Below are 20,118 nucleotides of genomic sequence, written 5' to 3' on the forward strand. Positions count from 1 at the left end.
TTAACTGCTGCATAAAACACTGCAGCTTACACATAAATATATCCTCTGGAGGAAAAGAAAGGATTGTAACTGCCAGTACATTTCCCCTTCCTTTCTTTGCTATAGGTACTCTAGAGATCTGTAAGGGAAAACAGCATTTAGGCAGAACAGTATTTTTACGAGAGGAATACTGCAAGACACAGTAAACCAAGAACAAGCTTAGAAACAAGGAACTTTGGAGTTTAACTCCCAGTCATGTCAGTGATGCACAATACAGCCTTGGTCAATATTCTTGTTTGTTTTATACCTCAACCATTTCTTCTAAAAACTGGGAAGGTAAAAATCAATAGGAGGCCTTTGGAAAATTATAGTAATTAACAAATATTTATACAGTAGTCTGACAATACACACAATTTATCCAAATAATTGTGCCTATTTTGAGCAAGATGCAGCTGTTGGAAATGAGTTTATAATATAGCCGATACACCACTTCATTCACATATACCTAATGGGGTTTGAAATGGCTCAGAAAGCACTCACTCTGGGCTGAGTGCTTCTTTACATTACAATACATGAATTATTATAAGAAGAATCATTTTAAACGTTGACATAAAATTGCCATTTCTCCAGATGGAATTATACATAGTTAACTCGTCCCCAACTCAAATCCAAGTATTTTTTTCTGCTACTCTTGTTGCTTAAGATGTGTTGGAGACAGTTAAACCCAGCCAGTGCATAGACCCAGCTACAAGTTATCAGTGCTTTCTTGGTACCGTAGGACATGCTAAGGGCAGTCATCATAAACTTTGTATTTCTTTGTATGTTTTATTTCCAGCCTTACTATTATTTGGAGACCGTATTTAACATTTTGAAGAGTGAAGACTGACAAATAACATTTAAATATGAAGCATGCGCAAAGCCTATCTGAATGTTTAACAAGGTCATTTTATTTCCACAAGCACAAAATAACAAACAATTCTACCATGTCAAAATGTGCAGTAATTTTATTTGACAGCTAAGATTATGGTTTGGGTATAGAGTAGCATTTATTGGCAATCCTGCCAGTTGGATATGATTGTGAACTGAGTATAGTTAAGAAAAATGGGAATGCATTTCTTTTGTGACATGAAAGGCCCCTTTCAAAATGCTTCTTCAAACCAATGGATTTCTATACACTGCATGTATAATTCAGACACACAGAGCAAAGCAGCCAATATGCACACGATTGACTCCGTATACAGTCTTGAATGCTAATGTCAGGGCAATCAGCAAAGATGGATACAGAAAAGGAGATGTTTTCTTTATTTTTAGATTACCAGGAGAACTCAAGATAAGTAAACTCAGTTTATGTTCCATTTTCCAAAACAGTACTCCTTAAAACTCTGCAAAATAGAAAGCTTAGATATGAAACAAAAATGTCTCATTCAGTTAGGAATAACAGCTTAATGGCAAAAGCTTATCCACGCTGCTCTTCATTTCCCTTTTTAAGCATTTTAGAGCTTAAATAAAAACAATGCCAATTGTTAAGCTTGCAGTAAATACTGAATTAATAATAAACACCTTTTGGGAATTAATGCAGTCTGTGTCAGAAATTATACTGTAGAAAACTACTCAAAAAAACCCCTAATGTACAAGACTGTAAAATATTAGGAAGTTTTAAATAGTATAGAAAATATAGAAAAACGTAGTTAATTAAGCTTACCTTTTCTTGCCAGTGTAATATGCCAATTATTGCCAGGATGAAAACACAGACACCAATTAAGGCTATAGCTGTTAGCAGCACAATGTTACTTGGGGTCAGATATAGCTTGGCGCTCCAGCTATACAAAAGAAGAAAATCCAAGGAAACATTAATACCTTTCATTAGGAAGCCGAAAACAGATTCAACTTAGAAAGATGAAAAGAGTCTGCTGGTGTAAGACAGGTAACAACTTGCTCTACAGAAACTAGTGGCTGTATTTAGAGACTGAAGCTTAATGGCGTTTACCTGGAAATATATGGCTTAATATCATTACTTTCAGGTAATGCCATGTCTAAATTCAGTTTCTGTTTAACTTTTCAGGAATGCTATGGATATCCTCAGGGACTGACTTTTTTCTCATTAGGAGATTTATCTTCCGCCCCTGCCCAGGACAAAGTAAAATGTGTAAGAAAGCCTTCCGCGAAACTGCGTGCGGCTTGGGGAGATAGAGAAGCAGGGTGAAATAAGCCTGTAAGACAGACTGTTTCCTCCACATGAGGAGCTCCTCTTGGACAGGCTCATGGGGTCCAGTTGCCTAGGCATCTCTCAGTCTGAAGTCTACCCAGGGACAGCTGCAGTTGTAGGCAATAGAACCAGTTGATTATGGCAGGAGAATGCTGGAGAGCAACAAAATTAAGCAGTTTAAGGGCTTCTGGAGACATTGCTTGAATGTTGTGGGGTTCTGAGACTCAGTTAATACCCTTTTTGTACTCCAGGCTTCCTATCATGGGAAAATTGTCAGCAGGAGGCTCTGCGTTGAGGCAGCACTGAGGCTTCTCAGGAAACAACACATCTATGCTAAAAAAAATTTATAAATTTAAGAAGTGTTTATTATGACATCTGATTTCTTCTGGGGATTCTATCCTCTGCTATTCTACACTGTCCATAAACTTACTTTATAGGAAAGCAAAAATAGATTAAGGATAAGACAACAGAAAAATTTCTGCATAACACACACCTTTAAATACTTCAACACTATAAGTAAATTTTCTTCATCTAGCAGATGTTATTCCTGTGGTTGTTAATTAGCAACTCAAGTGGCACATCACTTCTCCACTGTTATTTGTCCTATAGTAAAATTAACTGCTGAAACTGATTTCAGAATAATTTCTGCATGATAAATGCAACTGACCTCACTAGTAGATCAAGCGGCAAAAAGCAGCTGGAATAGATGACTAATGTTTTCTCCAATAGCAAAGAGAGAAACATGCTTTCTTTCTGGGAGAAACATTTTAATTGCAAAGTGATTTCAGTGTTCAAGCTCTTGTGTAACCAACCCATTCACCTTTACTTAAAGAAAAACATTTATACCTGTGGCAACAGATACTGCATTCAGAAGGGCTGAACTAAAGCTTTTATATGCAACTAGACAGAAATTGCATGTTTGGTGAAACAAAAATGCTTGCTTCAATCATTACCATGCTTGCAATTTGTCAAAAAGGACATTGGTAAATCTAGCAAATATGTTATTATTTACAAGAGTTCAGCTGGTAATTCATTTTTGATTGTTTGTATGGGCTGGTAAAAAATTTTGATTGTTTACGGGCACTATCTAAGAGTCTATGTAAATACGTGAGAAGTATTCTGCCTGGTCACAGAGAGGCAATGACATCTATAGAATTGACACCCTCCCGCCATTGTTCTGAAACTTACTTTCTGTACAAGTGACTATTTTTAAACCTGCACATAATGTCTAATTTAAACTCTGTATTAATGTAATTTTGTGATGTGCAGATCACAATGAAGAATGAAGAAGTTACCTTCGAGGAACATTATGGGGATAAGGGATGACTATAAGCTGGGAGTTTGGTATGATAGCTGTCCATTCTTGTTTTCTTATGGACTGAAAGAAAAACAGGCTATGTCAATTCCTAACAAACCAACATACTTAAAAGCAAAGAAATTCTCTGTTGAAATATACAAAAGGAGAAACAATGAAACGCTCGCTTTTTTAATTTTAAATATAAGTGATTATTCCCTTATGTTTGTATAAATCTTTTATTCTGAAAAAAAAATAATTATTGCTGATATGAAACACAGCACATGCTTAAAAAGTACAAAGCAACAACATAATAGGGAAAGAAGAAAAGAACCAGTTCTACAAAGGAGGCAGGAAAAGCAATTATCCAAATCCGAATTTGGCCAGTATGCTAATTTGAATACTTCACTTTTTAAAAGTAGTGACATCAGATCTTTAAAGACTGACAATAGTCAGGACCCTACTTTTATGTTTCACCTGAAGATTAGATAATCACAACAATCTCCACCTCACATCATACTGATTGTGGTTTTGTCGCTGAGGCAGAAAGGATCATGTGAGTTTACAGGCCGGCCAGACCAACCACAGGAAAGTCTTACAGCTGAGACCAGAATAATTTGGACCATCAGATCTAATACACATTTACCATATAAACAAGCACCATATACCTGTGCTAACATTTACAGACGGCTTCAGTCATCCTTTGGTCTTAGTGTTAGCTTCAGAGCTTATACACCCCCCCAAAAACCAAGCATACAAGTTTCTTTTTGGCAAACTATTCTGTATTCAAACTTACTACTTTGATATTCTTGCTTCTGGGGGGGGAAAAAAAAAAAGCATCCCTAGCCGTATTTCCATCCAAACTCTATTAGGAAAGGTAACACCATAAATATTAGCTTGATTATCTTAAATCTCAACTAACCTTTTCTCCTAATGGACGAGGAATGCCAACGTACAAATGGTCAAGGAAATTAGCACTACGTCCCAAACCTAGCACGTTGTATGGCAACTGGAGAGCAAAATGTGCTGACTGGCTAAGCTGTCCAGCTGAAATAGAATTAGAAAAGAAGCCCAAGTAAGTATTTAGGATAAAAACAACCACCAACCCCAACCCCCCAACTTTCTACACAAATATACATTTCAGAGTCAGTAATAAAAATGTTTAAAAAATTGTAACCAACCACATGATTGTTTAATTCTTGAAGGCTCAATCCCACATTTCCAAACTACTTGTGGGCACTCACTTAGAGAACAGCTTAAATGCTTTACGTTTCCAAGTAAAATGATTCTTTTGAGCACCATTTCTATGTTGAACTGAATCTCCAGTATTTGTTACAGGTTGAGAAGAAATCAGCTATCCGCATTTATTTTCCTACGAGTAATACTAAGTCTATTGCTCCATTGATTTATAAGCTCAGACTCAACGTGTGAAGGTTCACTTTAATTCTTACCAGTGTTAATCAGTAACTACTGTTTTTTCTTGTGTCACAAAATTTGCTAAGTAAATTCTTACGAACAAATTCTCAAATAATAAATTGATTCAATGAAAACTGGTTTACAGTGGTTGCAAGTTAGGTCCTGGTGAGAGCATGTAATTATAAATAATTAAAGGAGAGACGTAGGGGGAAAATATCATTCTTTGCTTCCTGAAAAGGCAGTAGGGAAACAGACAAGCGTTGCAGCTATCAACAGGTTCACTAACATCCCATTTTCAAAGTATTTAATTATCCCATTTAAATAAAAGTCTCATCATCTTTTAATTTCTGGCAAACTGATTCAGACCCTACGTAGATTCTTTGTTCATTGTCTAGAAAGCCTCTTAGTGATCTGGTTACACAGCAGGAATGGTATCAGCACCTCACAAGCACCACAGTGAATTCAGCCCTTCACCAGACTAACAGAAATGAGTTCAAGGGATACTTGACAACCTCAGGTAGGTTTATGTCATCAATAGAAACAGTTTTTCACAAAGATATGATGTATTTAAGTGGCAGATTTCTCTCTGCTTTAACATCTGATAGATTATGCCTGAAATTTATTACAATAAGTGACAAAACATAACAGAATGTGAATTAAAGAACATGAATTCACATTTTGTAATGCATTTACAGCCAACTGCTTTCTACGTCTCCACACTTTCTTCCAAGGTTCAATTCTGAAAGTCAGTCTTTTGCTTCAGACAACTTTGCCATCCTAGTTGCACTGCAACTTGCACAGCTGCAGTGAACAGAAGTGGGGAAAAACTGCCAAACCACTACCACTACAACTTCTTTGGCAAAGTCAAACATCCTTTGAAGAAAAAAACAGAAACAAACTCCCATGTTTTGCTGCTGGAGATAGCCTAATAAGTGCAAGCATGCATTTGCTGCTGTTGAACAGCAATGATCCCTGTGGGAAGTCTCTGGAAAGTGACTGTACTAGAGTATTATAAAAAGCTCTTACACCAAGGGACTACCAAGATGAGACACCTACTTCCAGAAGCATTCAGCTTTTGTATCCTCTCATGGGGGACAAACTACTTTGTATATTGGATCGTGGTAATTTTGAACCCCTATTCAATACAATGGTGACTTCACAGTTCTATTTTTCTGAACCTCCACACCCTCCACCAGCTTTTTAGGAAGAAGCTTGCCATATGCTATCAGGCATGTTTTGAAACAGGCCCTTTCAATCGTGAGATAAATATTCTGTATTATTGTAGTTTTATTTAAAAATATAAACATCAACTAAATACACTTAGATGAAATCTGAAAAATTAGCTTGATGCAGTTACCTTTTTATTAAGCTAAAATGCTATTAGCAAAAAAAACAATAACAGGTTTCCTAAAAATTAGGCATATTTTAGATATAATTTCCTCCATGCAGAGCCATGTAATGGGCAAGTAGACGTGGAAATATTTACATAGGGTTTGTACTTTCAGTCTTCTGGTGTGAGGGCAAGGTGGACTGTGTACATTGTTAGGTGAATTCCTAGATTACGGAATCTGTGGCAGACAGCATTAGCTGAGAAGCTTTTCTCTAAGAATGGGGATTTTTCCAGTAAGTTGAGATAACAGTATAGGCCTTGAGTCTGTCCCTGCTTTGTCACTGACTTCCCTTACATAATCTTGGCTAAATTGCTCAATCTCTAGGTCTCAATTTCCAAATAAAAAAATTGAGTAATTCTCAAATTAGAGTAAGCTCATACTATCTCAAAGCACTGGTTACCAATATAAAAGTAGAAAGGAACAAAGGTAGTTTTATTAAATTTAAGTTAGGTATACAAACAAGGTATGTATTACTTGATAATGCTATAACATAATAAAGAATTTTCTTTAAAAATTTGCTTCATTAATGCTGAATTCTGAAGGAGTTTTCCCCAATAAACAAGGTGCAAGCTTTTTAACACTGAAAAGCTTTTAGAATGATTTTTGAGTGAAATATTTAGGATTATGAGGAGACTGCAGCTGACATCTTCCTTTTTTCTTTCATCATACAAATGAGATGAATGTCAACTAAATTAAAGGAAATAAAAGAAAATGTCATACACTGTGTGCAGTCAGCCTTAAAGAGGTTAGAGAGTCAGATACTGCAGCTAGAATTCTTAAAAGCATTGAATAATTTCATGGCTACTAACACTGGTTCTTATGCCTACTAAGATAAGGATAATGAAATGCTTCAGGATGTAAATAGATCATTTGCAAAGGTCAGAAAGGAATGTTTTCTTCTACATAGCAGGCAGAAAACGTGCACGTACCTTTTCTTTATTTGCCTTTAAAATTGGGAGATACTAGCTAAGCAGGACTTGGGATGATAGCATATGGAAGGTTCTAGTTTACTTTAAAGCTAACTACAAATATGAGATCTCTGAGACTATTTCTTGCTTTACTCCACCTATATCTATCATAAATTCTGTAACAGTTTGATGGTTACTCAAATGTTCCGCTCAGAATTGCAAACAAGTAATTAAGAATGACAAGTGTTCAGCTGAGAAACATAAAAACCTTGAACAAAGATTAAAAATAAAAAGAGAAATTACAGAGAGCACTGTTAACAGTTTAGTGTAATTTCTGAAGTTCTCAATCACTGCTAATTAATTTACTTATGAAAGTAAATAGAAACATAGTTTTCAGTGGTTTCAGCCTGTCAGAGACCAAATTTTTAAGAAATAGCCAATGATGTTGGGCAGCCAAACCTTACAAAATTTGCAGAGTTTGATATTCAGAAATCATTCTGAATATCTCTGAATCAATCTCCTTATTTTTGAAGTCTGGCATATAAAATTTGAAGCAATACATATCATTAACCTTTTGAAAGTCTTGTCTGAAAAACACAATGATGTGTTGTCTATGCCACATACAGTACTACTTCTTTTATATCTGAATTAAGGCATTTCCCTTCCATTTCCATTAGACTGAAGTAAACTTGCTTAAAGCTTAAGAGTAGCCCACTATGCCCTGGGTTAAACTGCAATGTCCTCAACAGCTTATTTCAGGGTGACTAGACTTAAGAGCGTAAGTGCTTAAATGAAGCCAATTTAACTTTATGAAGGGAAGGTGACTGCATTTACATGTAGAAGCAGTCCGTCCTATTGTTTTTTTAAACAGAACTGATAATGTGTGATACTGGATTTAGGAACAGACTAGTTGAACTTACATAGACAGATTCACAAAACTGATATTGTTCAGCCAGTTTCAATAAGCTTATTTTGTGGAATAATAGAGCAGGACATACGAGATCACCACACAAAGTTGAAAGACTAATGGAAACTCAGATTTCAAACCTGCAGTCTCCTGAAGTGCCACTCCTTTAGTTTTTTTTATTATGCTTTTCTTGACAAAATATCATTTGCTTTGAAGTAGTCCATTAGAGCCATTCAGACTAATTCACAATTCAGTAATAATATTTAGGCTTTCTAAAGTCCCCCAAATTCAATATATTAGAGGACTGAACAGCTAGATGTGTGTTCATAAATAAAAATGTTATGTCATTATTTCTTCCAGTTACTATATTTTCCTCTAATTTGCAAAATGATGCATTTATCACAAGCTTTAATACATTCACCAAAATAGTAACTGAAGATATTTGTGAAGTGTGAATCAACTTGTCAAACCCCAAAAATACAACAAGGAGTTGCTTTGGTTTAGACATACATTCTTTGTACTCATTGACAATGTAGGTGGCTTTTCTGGTAAAAAAAAACCAAACCCAGTTCATTGCGTAAAACATAGTATCCAACTTGTAGCCTGTAGTCTCAGACTTGCATCTAAATTCTTCTGTACCATCACCTATCTTAATACTGAGGTCAACACATGATTGACTGCTTGCTTATAGATCAGATACACATGTGCATCCTAGAAAAACTGAAAGTTATTCCAAAAAACTACACACAGAAGTTGCACGAATTGCTGCATAGCTGTGAACAATGTACATGGAACAGCTGGAATAAGACAAAGCCAATTCAAGAGTTAGGTAAAATTACACAGTGAATGTGCATCACTTAAGCTGCATCACTGAAACACTACAATGGTATTTACAGTGATTATCAGTATTGTGCTACATTGCATACCAAAGTGTTTCCCCATCTTTTGAAGTTGGCAGCTCCTTATTTTATTTGAAAATATGCCAGAACCACTTACTGCAAAAGAAGGGGAAAAATATAACTGATAATAATGAAATACTTGTGTAATATGCGTAATAATACAAAGCAGCTTTCAGGAAAAACAAAAACAAAACAAAAAACCAAAAAACCAAACCCCTAACAACTTCAAACCTGAAAGCTTTTTAGAAACTTGGTGAATTTTATTTCCTTGGCTGTAGTTGAAAGCTTTACTTCAGTTCCCTTATTACTGCCTTTGGGGTTGTAGGTCACTGGTTGTAAAAAAAAAAAAAAAAAAAAAAAGTGGAGAAAGAGCTCTTTTTTGGCTTAAAATTATTTAATGGCAACTTCAGCTGAGGATGTCTCTCTCTTCTGACTTAGCTGTTGGCTTCTTTTCATTGGTTCACACAATAGGAAATTCTGGATTAATGCAGTACACAATTTCATCTCAACTTTTTCTGCAATTTCTTTAGAGTTCCAGAAATAACTAGGGGAAGTGGGCTGAAAGTGCACATTTGTAGCTTTGATACCTATTACTTGCAGTGCTGCTCACACTAGTGATACTTCTTCTGAAAGCCCAAACTCCAAATCTGATGCATTTATATCAGAATATGCACTTTCATTAAGAATACTTTACACCATAAAATTATAGAAGTAAAACTAGAAACTCTTTTAAAAAAACATACAATAAAACAATCATATTGCTCATATTCCAAACCTTTGCACAGGGGAAAGTTGTCTAATTTGTAATGCCTAAATATTTGAAGTTTGGAAATATTGCATGCGACAAGTCCAAATAAGTTTTCTAAACAGAGTTGTATAGAAAAACATACTAGCAGGGTATCCCCACCTACAGCAACCAGAAAATATCTCTTAACAGAATCCAGCTATTCCATTATTAAATGTTTCCAGCTTGTTCCATGAATACACTCCTCTTTCTATAGAGCGTGGAATTCCACATAACGAATCCTGCAATGTCAAATGACCATTGAAATTAAGCTTATTTTGCTTTCGTCTGTTACATATTGCACTCTTTAAGTTTAAATTCATTACTGTAATAGCTGCTAGACATTTGTGTTCTCCTCACAATCCAATTTAGTCAAACAGCATGAGAACTCAATGCAAAAACAGGAAAGAGTAAGCAGATTTAAAAAAAAAAAACCAGAAGGGCACGACTTAACAGCATGTGAAAGGTCATTCTGCCATGGAAGGTTTAAAACAAAACCAAGCAAAACCAGCAAAATGAGAATTGCAGAGGCTATCAGTCCATACAGCTTTAGTTGTACAGATATTGAAACAAATTATGACCTGATTCATATGAGCAATTCAATTAATCTATTAATATGATAATATTATGCCTTTGTATGGACATTGATCTTTGTGTAAACCTTAAACATTCATTGCTCTGTTGTTCCTGGCCCATAGGATTAATATTTTTGGTAGACACAAACGGCAAGTATGAGATGCTGATGGCTAAAGGCAGCCTGATGTTCATAGTATGAAGTCTCTACAGGACTACCCAGTCATTTGACTTGTTGTTTGGTCAAGGACTGAACACTGCAATAACAAATTTAAAATGCCTGTCTTGTGCTGGTGCTACAACATGAAACCATCCTTCTGCAGTTTGTGAAAACATTTCAGTAAATTAACCGCTGCTCCATATTAAATTTAAAGTATCTGATCTTATTTATGTTGTTCTGGGTACACAAGAACATTAGTTTTAAGAAAATTAGTTTGTGTTACTGGTAATAAAATAAATGAAAGCAAACATATCAAGTAGGTAGCCTTCTCAAGAAAACACAAAGGATCATTATCAGGACCCGCTTCAGCTTGCAAAAATGACATGCCTGTGTTTTAGCCAAGGCCAGAGCTGTTAACAAATAGAGCTGTATAGATGTAATCTGCAGTAATCTAACTAGCATCAGTCATTAAGCAAAATTCTACTCAAAACCAAAGAGATTTAGTAGGGTTACTATTTCATTATCAACAATGATTTTTTTTTAGAATGCTGAAAGTTTAAAAAAAAAAACCAACAAAACAACAAAATGAACAACCCGCAACCAACCACACAACAAAAAACTCCAAAGCCCAACAACTTGCATTTGGTTAGTTTTACTAAATTCATCTCATGTATCACTCCCCGCACCCCAAACAATTTCCATTTACTCTGTGCTCAACTTTAGGTATTATGCTCTATTTTATGCTATGCATTGTTATTTACAGGATTCAGCTGAAAACCACCATGCCAGAATGACATTAGAAATTTCTTAGAAGCCAAAAAAAGCCTGGAAATGCAGATGAAGAGCTGAAAATCTGGGCTGACGCTCATACTTAACTGTGGGGTCTCCTTAAAAACAACAACTCCAGAAGAAACGTGCAGTGGAAAAGGCAGATCACAGGAAATGGATCAGAAAACATTACTTAAATTTGAGTTTGTGAACTTCTCCCAGATTTACACCTGGACCTGATCTGTTCTCAAGCATAAAATTCCTTAAATATTTGAAGAAGTTGTTGCAATTGAATTTCCTCTCAAAGAGAGAAGGTCTGTGGAGATGTAAGATGTAAGACCCAGTACTTCTCAATTCTTATGCTTATTTTGGCAATTGCTATTCCTTGTAGCTAATTTAATAGTATTTCTTGTTGTAAGATTAGAAGTGAATTGAGCAATGTGGAAGTATAAAAGCACAGAATATGCACTGATTATTATTCTGCTATCTTTTAACAACATACTGGAATGTTAATAGGAGACAGAATAATTCTAATGATGTTTTAAAAAAACCCCCTCATAATTATGCAAATTTCCTGTAGTTAAGGCTTGGCAGATCAAAGAACCTTAAAATGAATTAGATAAGGACAGCCATATGTGCCTTTTTATTTTACTCTTTGCATGAATATTGCATACATGAAAGATACTGTAATTAAGAACTAAAGACCTGCAGAATTAGGAAGATCAGAAGCAGAATGGTGGACATTTCGTTGAGTACCGTATGATTTACTTTGGCCCAGGACTGGATGGATAACTTAAGGCAACTGGAAAGTTTGGTTTCAATGGTCCAGCCATCAACTCTTCCCCTGCTAAGACCAGTGGTAGAGACAACAAATAGCATCAACTGACTTGGAAAAAACCCACTGATTGGTTAGCACTGTTTCCATTAGAAAAAGAACTATGTCATTACTCATGTTACTTCTTGGGAGAGAGATGAATTATTTTAAAAATATGATTACAAACAGATTGTCTCATTATTGCTTTCATATAATTAAAAGCTTCAGATATGGATTGTTCCCTGATATTATATAAGGAATATAAATAAGGTGGTGAAAATTAGTTTTAAAATAGTGTATCGATGCCCTACTTTTAAAAGCTTAATCTGGAAAAGATGTTTTGTAAGTTTATATATAGCCCAAAAATGCCATGTGGGTTTGGTATTGCCCATCAGTGCACATATATAAAAGTGTTGCTTGAGGTATTTCTTGATAGTCAAGTAGAATGAGAGTCTGATGTAAGAGACTGTTTTTCAAGATAATAACCTGTAGGCCAGTACCTCTAGTTAGAAGAACATTTAGTGAATTTTACGAGTAGGACTTGTAAAAGAAGAAAGTTTAGCTACAAACTTAATATAATAGCTTCAGAAAATGTGACTTTGAAAAGTTCTTGCAGGAATTATACAGACTCAAGAAATGTATTAACATATTACAGTTGAGAAACTGATCAAAGACAGTGTTATAAAATCCCCTGTAACAACACTGCTAGGGTCATAAATGCACTTGGAATTCATTACTGTTATTTCATAATGCCAAAACAGAAAAGGAAATTCATCATGATTGGACTCTGTTACGTTTTTATTATTGTAAATATGGTAGCAGTGGAGATGAATGGTACTACAGCAGTATTAAATCACATTTGATAGCTTGCTCTTAGAGTAAATTGTAGAAACATTGCATTTCTAAAAGCACCACCCCATGCCCCCCAAAAACCCCCAAACAACCACACTCACCAAACGCTAAAGATAATGTTTAAGAAAAATGGATTTGGTTTTGTTCTTGGAAGAGAGAACCAGGAAAAAAAAAATTGATACATGAAATAGGTCCAAATTTTAAGCTGGCTTTATTCTCCACAGATTTAAGGAATTTGTTAGCTATGTGCATTCTTCTGTGACACAGAGGTCTATAGTTCTAGGTCTATAGCACATCTTTATTTTGCCACTGGACTGTTTTGTAAGCTTGCTTAAGTAGCAGGTGCCAAAGGGTCAAACGTAAACGCGACAAACCCATCTAATTTTCTATTTCCTGAAAGTAGCATTTAGAATCAGTTTATACTGCTGTGAATTAACCTTTTAATAGATATTCTGCACTTGAGATCCCACAAATCCATTTTGTCATCTTCTGATTAAAATTATGTCAATTTATAAAAATAAAATTTATTTTAAAAAGCAGCATGCAATATTTCATCCACATATGCCAAGTTTCAGTTCTCTACAGTTACTATTTATGATATCCCAAATATAAAATAATTTCAAGACTCTAATAATACAGATACTACTAGCTGTTAGACACGATTAAGTGTATTGTATGTGTTCACTTAAAATACCAGATTCCTAAGTCAGAGATTGTGTTAATAAGTAGCAAGAGTTAAAAACTTCTCTGACTACATGAATGATGAATCTAACTGAGTATAATTAGATCTAAGCAAAGGTTATGTTGTAGGTTTTTTTGATTTATAGCATTTTCCTAAAGAAGAAAGAAAGGGTCAAGTTTGATGGTTTTACTAACGTGTTTCTTTTCTTACGCAAAAAATGTCTTGTTACTTAGGCAAACAGTTATTTATCAGTACTCTTGATTCTCTGATAAGATTAAGTATCTATTCCTAAGTCACATGGCCAAAGGAACTATGAAGCTGTGTTTTCATTACGTTAGTTTATATTCACATGTGTGCACCAAATTTAGGCAGGCCTGCATTAAGTCCCAGTGAGCCTGAAGGAATAAATACATTACACTATAAACCCACCAATTTCTTAATTTAGATGCATGTTCGCCCAATGAATGCATTTAACTATTAGTGGCAGGCTGGAAAGAAATTTTGTAATATAGAAATTATGGTAATTTCCAGTAAGTCTGACAGCAGGTCTCAAGCTCTATCGCTAGATCCATATTCCAAAAAGGTAGCCCCTGGAGTACAGAGGGGCAGTGATTGACTGCAAATACTTTAGTTAACAGCAAAAGAAGAGATTAGTGAACTCCAATCTTTATTACACACACTTATGAAAGAGTTTTTATTCTTTACTAAGATATGAGAAAGCATTCCAAACTCTTTATACTTTTGTTGTTTTGAAAGACAAGTACTCATGCCTTGTAAAAAAAAGGAATAGGTACAACAAAATTGCTTGTATTTAACAGTATAGGTCTTACTGGTATCCTATCAGAAACTCAACTCTAAAGCCAATACGCAACATGGAAGCAAAATGAGAAGAAAACCCAAGATACTCGATCATCAAGAAGAACAGAGCAGAAAAGGCACTCCAATGTGGATTAAAGTAACATGGAGAAAACAGTAGGAATCTCTAGAAACCTGTCCTGAGACAAAATGCTTTCAAAAATGGGATAGAAACTATGAAACTAAGGATGTCTGTATTCGTATGAATAGGAATTCCTTCCTGTATGGAACCTGCAAGATCTTTTAGCCTTATCTTCTATTTCGCCATAAACCCTTCATAGTACACGAAGCTTTTTTCTGCAATGCTCCCTCGTTACTGCTGGACAAGAACATTTCAGGCTATGGCTAATGCCACCCGCAAGCATGCTGACCATATGGCCAGCCTGAGGACAAAACCAGACCAAGTAACTGATGATCTCTTAAGTGAAATCTTTTTTTCATGTGGAATTTTGTCTTCCTCTGAACTGCTGATTTTTACAGAACTAGTAGAGTTTTGAGGCATGTAAGTTTCAGTTAAAATTGGCTTATGCTAGCTAGTGGATTCAAAAGTTATTAGGGACCACAAATAATCTTTTTTCTCTTTATTTTCTTCTAGGGTGGAATTAACAGTCCTGAGCACAGTAGTCAAGGTGAGAGCATTATCATTGATTTAGGACCTTAACATGTCAGCATTTTTTTCCCCTGAATTATTGCTATTATTTAAATAATGTTATACAGAATACAGTTTTGTCAGTGAACTACAGGGAACTTTTTTTTAAAATTTGAGTTTAATTTGAAATAAGACTTGAGTGACAGATGCAGATGACTGCCACCATTGGAAAGGAGTTGGAATGGTGCAATTTACAGACTTGCATTCTCTGCTCTGATCATTTTTGGCTTGCAAGTTCGAGATTTTTGCCTAAGCAAGAAGTGAGTCCATTATGAGCTGTGGTCATAAGAAACATTAAGTCTTAAACTAATAGACCAGTTAGTACAGTCACCTGTGTCTTCTAGGAGCCACTAGTACATAGCTAGGAATGCAGCATAAACCTCAGGATATTCTTCTAATATTAGGCACTGCTTGGACCATGGTCTAATGGATTATTCTTTGTCTACTTTGGTTTTGGACTTATGGAAACTGTGGCATCTGCAGCGTCTCATGCAATCACACACAATTGTGTGAAGCACTGCTTCTTTCCATTTATTTTGACCCTGTTACCTAATGATTCTTTGATACCTTGTAGTTCTTGTAATACATGAAAGGATGCAGCCATTCCCCCTCTATCTTCCTCATGCTACTTCTGACTTACAGATGCCTGTTAGACTGCTAGATGTAGTGAACAACTCCAGAAAAATACATCCTGTGTTTACTGAATACTATGTTGATCCTTTTTCATGCGCCTACAAGATGTTATTTAGGTATTTCAAGGCCACTGTTGTTTCTTAATATATTAATTGCTAAGGAACTAGTAGAAAAAGTAAATCATTAGCAGCTTATGCTATTTCACAAACTGTTGATATTGTATCCAACAATTTTTCATATTGGGCAAGATATAGCCAACTGTTCAAACCCAATTTGCATGGGACAGAAGAAAGGAAAAAAGAATGCAGTTGCAATGTTTTGAATAAATACGCAATCTGTAAAGAAAGAAGGGAAAGTTAGGGGGGTTTGGCCTTGTAAACTGAAGACACTATTCAAAACCAGTCCCATTTCACTCTGTAGACTTCTTTCCAACTCTTTAGTTTGCTGAGAAGTATATACAGACAGACCATGCCATATGTATTCTCATTATAAGGTTATCTTACCTGACCCATTTTTCAGGTATCCATTTGCATCTACAGTAGTGTACATGATGTAAGGACCAGGCTGATTAACACCAAAAGGCTACAAGGAGGGGAAAAAAAAGCAGACAAAATTTTAGGAACAAAGCTACAATAATAAAAGAGTAAATCCAAGAAAAATGTTTCTAGGTTAATGATTTCCTATTGATATGGATAATTTTGAAATCTTGCAACTGTTTTGGTCATAGCATTATGTGGAAATTAATTTTCAAAATAAGGCTAATCAGTTGTCAAAGTAACATTTAGTTTCTGATGAAGAAAGCAACACTAGTCAGTCCTCTGGCAAAAGGTTTAATGCTTCCATGGAAGTTACAAGTAAAATTTAAAAAAATCTCTAAAAATTCAAAGAAATAACTGCATGTCTTGAAAAAGCAGAACTCACTTGATATTGTCTGAGAGAATGCACTATCTTGATGGCTTTTCTGAACTGAAAAATACTACACAAATTCAAAATTTTGTTATCAGTATTTAGCAGTGTTTTATTTAATTCATGAAAGTATTTGAATAGTTACTTGTTGAGTACCAATATCTATTTTGAGCAAATTCTCTTGAGGGAGAAAATGTACTTAAAGTTATAGGGGAAAAAAGTAAATAAATGCATAAATAAATAAAAAGGGAGTTGTGGATTAAAGAGAGATGAACCGTAACAAATTCACTGAAGAAAGAAGGCGGGGGAACAATTATCTGCTATGGTGGGGGAAAGGAGGGGAGACAACTGTAAGAATATATTTTAAAGAAAGTTTTTGTGTGGGGTTTTTTGTTTAATTTTTTTTAAATGCTGAATTCAAGCTGCTATTAGGGTATCAAATCCAGTAAAGATCTTTCAAATGAGTTATAGAAAGAACACTACAAGAAGAGATGATGACACATTTCACACCAGGCCTCAAAAAAATAGTAAGATCTAAACTGTAAGAGTAAGTGATAATGATGAGAGATGAGATCAAAGCCTGAAAAATAATTGATTAGAATGAAGAGTAATGAGACCACAAAGGTGATGTTAATGTAGATTTATGAAAGAGGAATAAATAAGGTGAAAAACTGATTTTATTCTTTTTTTTTTGCGCTGTATTCTGGCATAATGCACTTTTTGTTACTTTCTGACAGAGGACTTCTTTTAAAGTGGAAGCAATAGTATTTCAATGATCTTGATAATGAAACGTTCACCAACATCTGTTGTGAAGATATGCTCTTTAAACCCTCTCTTTAGTTTTGTAATTAAGCTAATAATACCAAACCCCTTTATTATTTTATACTGGAAATTAAACCCTATGTTTTAAAAATGGTTTGAAGAAAAAGTTGGTCGCATTTGAAGCAGTTTTTATATTTTCAAATCAAAATTACATTTCATATTTTTGCAGAGCTAAAGCGCTAATTCTAGCTTTGATTCCTCTAAGTTCCTCTGTCAAGCCAACTTTCACTGTGAACATTCCTAAACAATTTGCTAATTGAAAGTTTGGTGGGCGAGTTGCAGGGTCTCTGGAGATTATTAAAATAATTAAAATAGAAATCAGCACACATATATGTAACTATCTGCAGAATCATCAGAACCAAGTATATTTCCTTCCCTTATATCCTTCATTGTACCCATTTACTGTATTTTAATGCAGAAGAGGCTTTATGGCTGAATCTGTCCCATAATCAGCTTTGCCTGGCCTTTCTGACTGCCTAGAACAAGACCTGGCACACCACACAGTTTGGGCATCCAGCTATATTACACAAGTTTTTCTCGTATCTGGTATATCCCAACCCCCATGATGCTGGGTACCAAAGCTCACTGCAGCATCAGGCTATTGATTTCATCTCTGAGCAGGCAGCTGGTGAAAGGTATGGCTCTCAAATGTGCAGAACTTGGCCAGTCATGATTTGGATTACACATTCTTCCAGTCAATAACTGGCTTAATATGTGGAGAGCTTTTGGTATAATTATACCTCAGCATATTGGAGGCTAAATAGTAATGCAAAGTTATAGTTATACTTACTGTTATTTTCCGAGGACAGTCATTAGAACAGAGGCCACTGAGAACTGCAAAACAAAAAGTGAGCTTGTAGTGTTTATGATAACAAGCCATCTTACAAGCTCTACCTCTGAAATCTGTTATAGTATAGCAATAGTGTCAGGTATCCATTAAAACAAATAAAGAAATGTCTTCTATATGACTTATGTTAATGTATATTCATTATTCTTCATTTCTAACCATTTAAAAATACTGGCAGAGATTCAGCTTTACTGTTTTAACTAGTAAAAAGGTAAGTAAAGGCAGACAGTGAAAGCTGATATTTGGACCAGATTTGAGGGCAGGTCATCCTAATCACCAGGATTTTTGAAAAAATGTTTTCTATCTACTTTAAGGCTCCATGGAGTTTCAGGTAAAAAATGTCTAGGGACAGGGAAATACTAAAAAGTGCACATAAGATGTTCATAGCGTAATAGTCTGATTAGAAATCATTCCTTACTGCAGTCGGGAATGGCACTGTTCTAGTGAAGCAACATTTCTAATATTTTGTGTGCAAATATTAACAACTGTAATGATTCCTAAGTTATCATTCTTTTCTTGCGATTTAAAGATGTTGATGTTTCCAGATATAGAAAAATCTATTATTTTTATGCAGTCCAAAAAGTATCTGGACACATAAGATGAAAGTGTGGCAAAACAGAATTTGAAGACCATGTGTATCTACAAATAGACTTTTTAAGCTATGAGTTTATTTTATATATTATACATAGGTGCATATGCAAGTGGAACCAACTCTTCCCATTTTGGTGCAAAACACCACACTGCAATTTGCTGTTCAATTTCACTACCGGAACAAATAATCTGACCAAGTACATTTGACACCAGTTATAATGAGCAAAACTGTTCTCATTGTCCATATGCCAAATAAGTGAACACAACGCATTTATTAATACACTAACTTGCACAAAGCATGTCTTGTTAGAAATACTCTCCCCTGTATCACAGTAAAGATATTTTTAGATAACTCATTAATTCCCATTTCCTGGGGTTTCCATGCAAAAATATTCACACCTTAGAAGAGTGCTAAAAAAGATTTACACAGAGCGAACCAAAAAGCATGTTGCAAATTACTCCTTTCCCCATTAAAATATCACACAATTATAATTCTAATATGGCTTTGTAAAGTGTAAGATTTTTTTAGAGCATTTTCTGCATGCTTGTGTGAATTACACTACCTATATACAGTATTATTTAAAAGAAGGCTTCCATCAACATGACAAATCATTATAGGGTATTACGAAGAGAATTAAGTTCAGGCTAAGGAGAAAGCCCCAGTAGTAGCTGCATCAGCCCCAGTAGTAGCTGCAGTTCTGTTAATCTTATGGCGTGCAGAATGTGCATGTGAATCCTTTCAAAGGATTAGATGCATTTAAATAACATTAAGGCCAATACAATTTTTGAAGGTGAACCTCTAGTTGTTCCTATTTAGCTTTGTCCTCATAAGCTCATGTACAGCCTCACTTTTTAGTCATTCTCAAAAAAAAAAAAAATCAAGGAAGACAGACAAGCAATAAGCTCAAAGCTCAACACCTCTGCAGTCTGGAAGAACATGGTAGGGCATGCAATTTGAAAACCTAATTACTCTCAATTACAAGTATCATAATCTAACTCTAGCCTTTCAAACCAAGGCTCTAATTAATTCACACACCCTTGCCACGTTCATTGTCATTCTGTGCTTTTATGGTAAGATGTGTTTTGTGCCATGTGCCTCTAGGCTGAAAACACCAAACTGACTCACACATGGAAACAAACTCTCAGAATAGATCATGCAGCATAAGCAAAATATACACCATG

The 20,118-nt window shown here is 35.1% G+C and overlaps 1 protein-coding gene across 2 annotated transcripts in view; it reads right to left on the reverse strand.

Annotated features, from left to right (window-relative positions):
* ITFG1 (integrin alpha FG-GAP repeat containing 1) overlaps positions 1-20,118 on the reverse strand; it is an 82,337-nt gene that overhangs the window by 3,905 nt on the left and 58,314 nt on the right. For both annotated transcript variants that reach the window (XM_075765897.1, XM_075765898.1), the window contains exons 13-17: positions 18,289-18,332; positions 16,274-16,352; positions 4,402-4,526; positions 3,481-3,563; positions 1,682-1,799 (exon numbers count right to left, since the gene is read on the reverse strand). In XM_075765897.1, coding sequence (XP_075622012.1) covers positions 1,682-1,799; positions 3,481-3,563; positions 4,402-4,526; positions 16,274-16,352; positions 18,289-18,332 — 449 coding nt within the window. The remainder of the gene's footprint in view (positions 1-1,681; positions 1,800-3,480; positions 3,564-4,401; positions 4,527-16,273; positions 16,353-18,288; positions 18,333-20,118) is intronic.

The sequence above is a fragment of the Balearica regulorum genome, chromosome 13, assembly GCF_011004875.1.
Source record: "Balearica regulorum gibbericeps isolate bBalReg1 chromosome 13, bBalReg1.pri, whole genome shotgun sequence".
Taxonomy (NCBI): Eukaryota; Metazoa; Chordata; class Aves; order Gruiformes; family Gruidae; genus Balearica; species Balearica regulorum.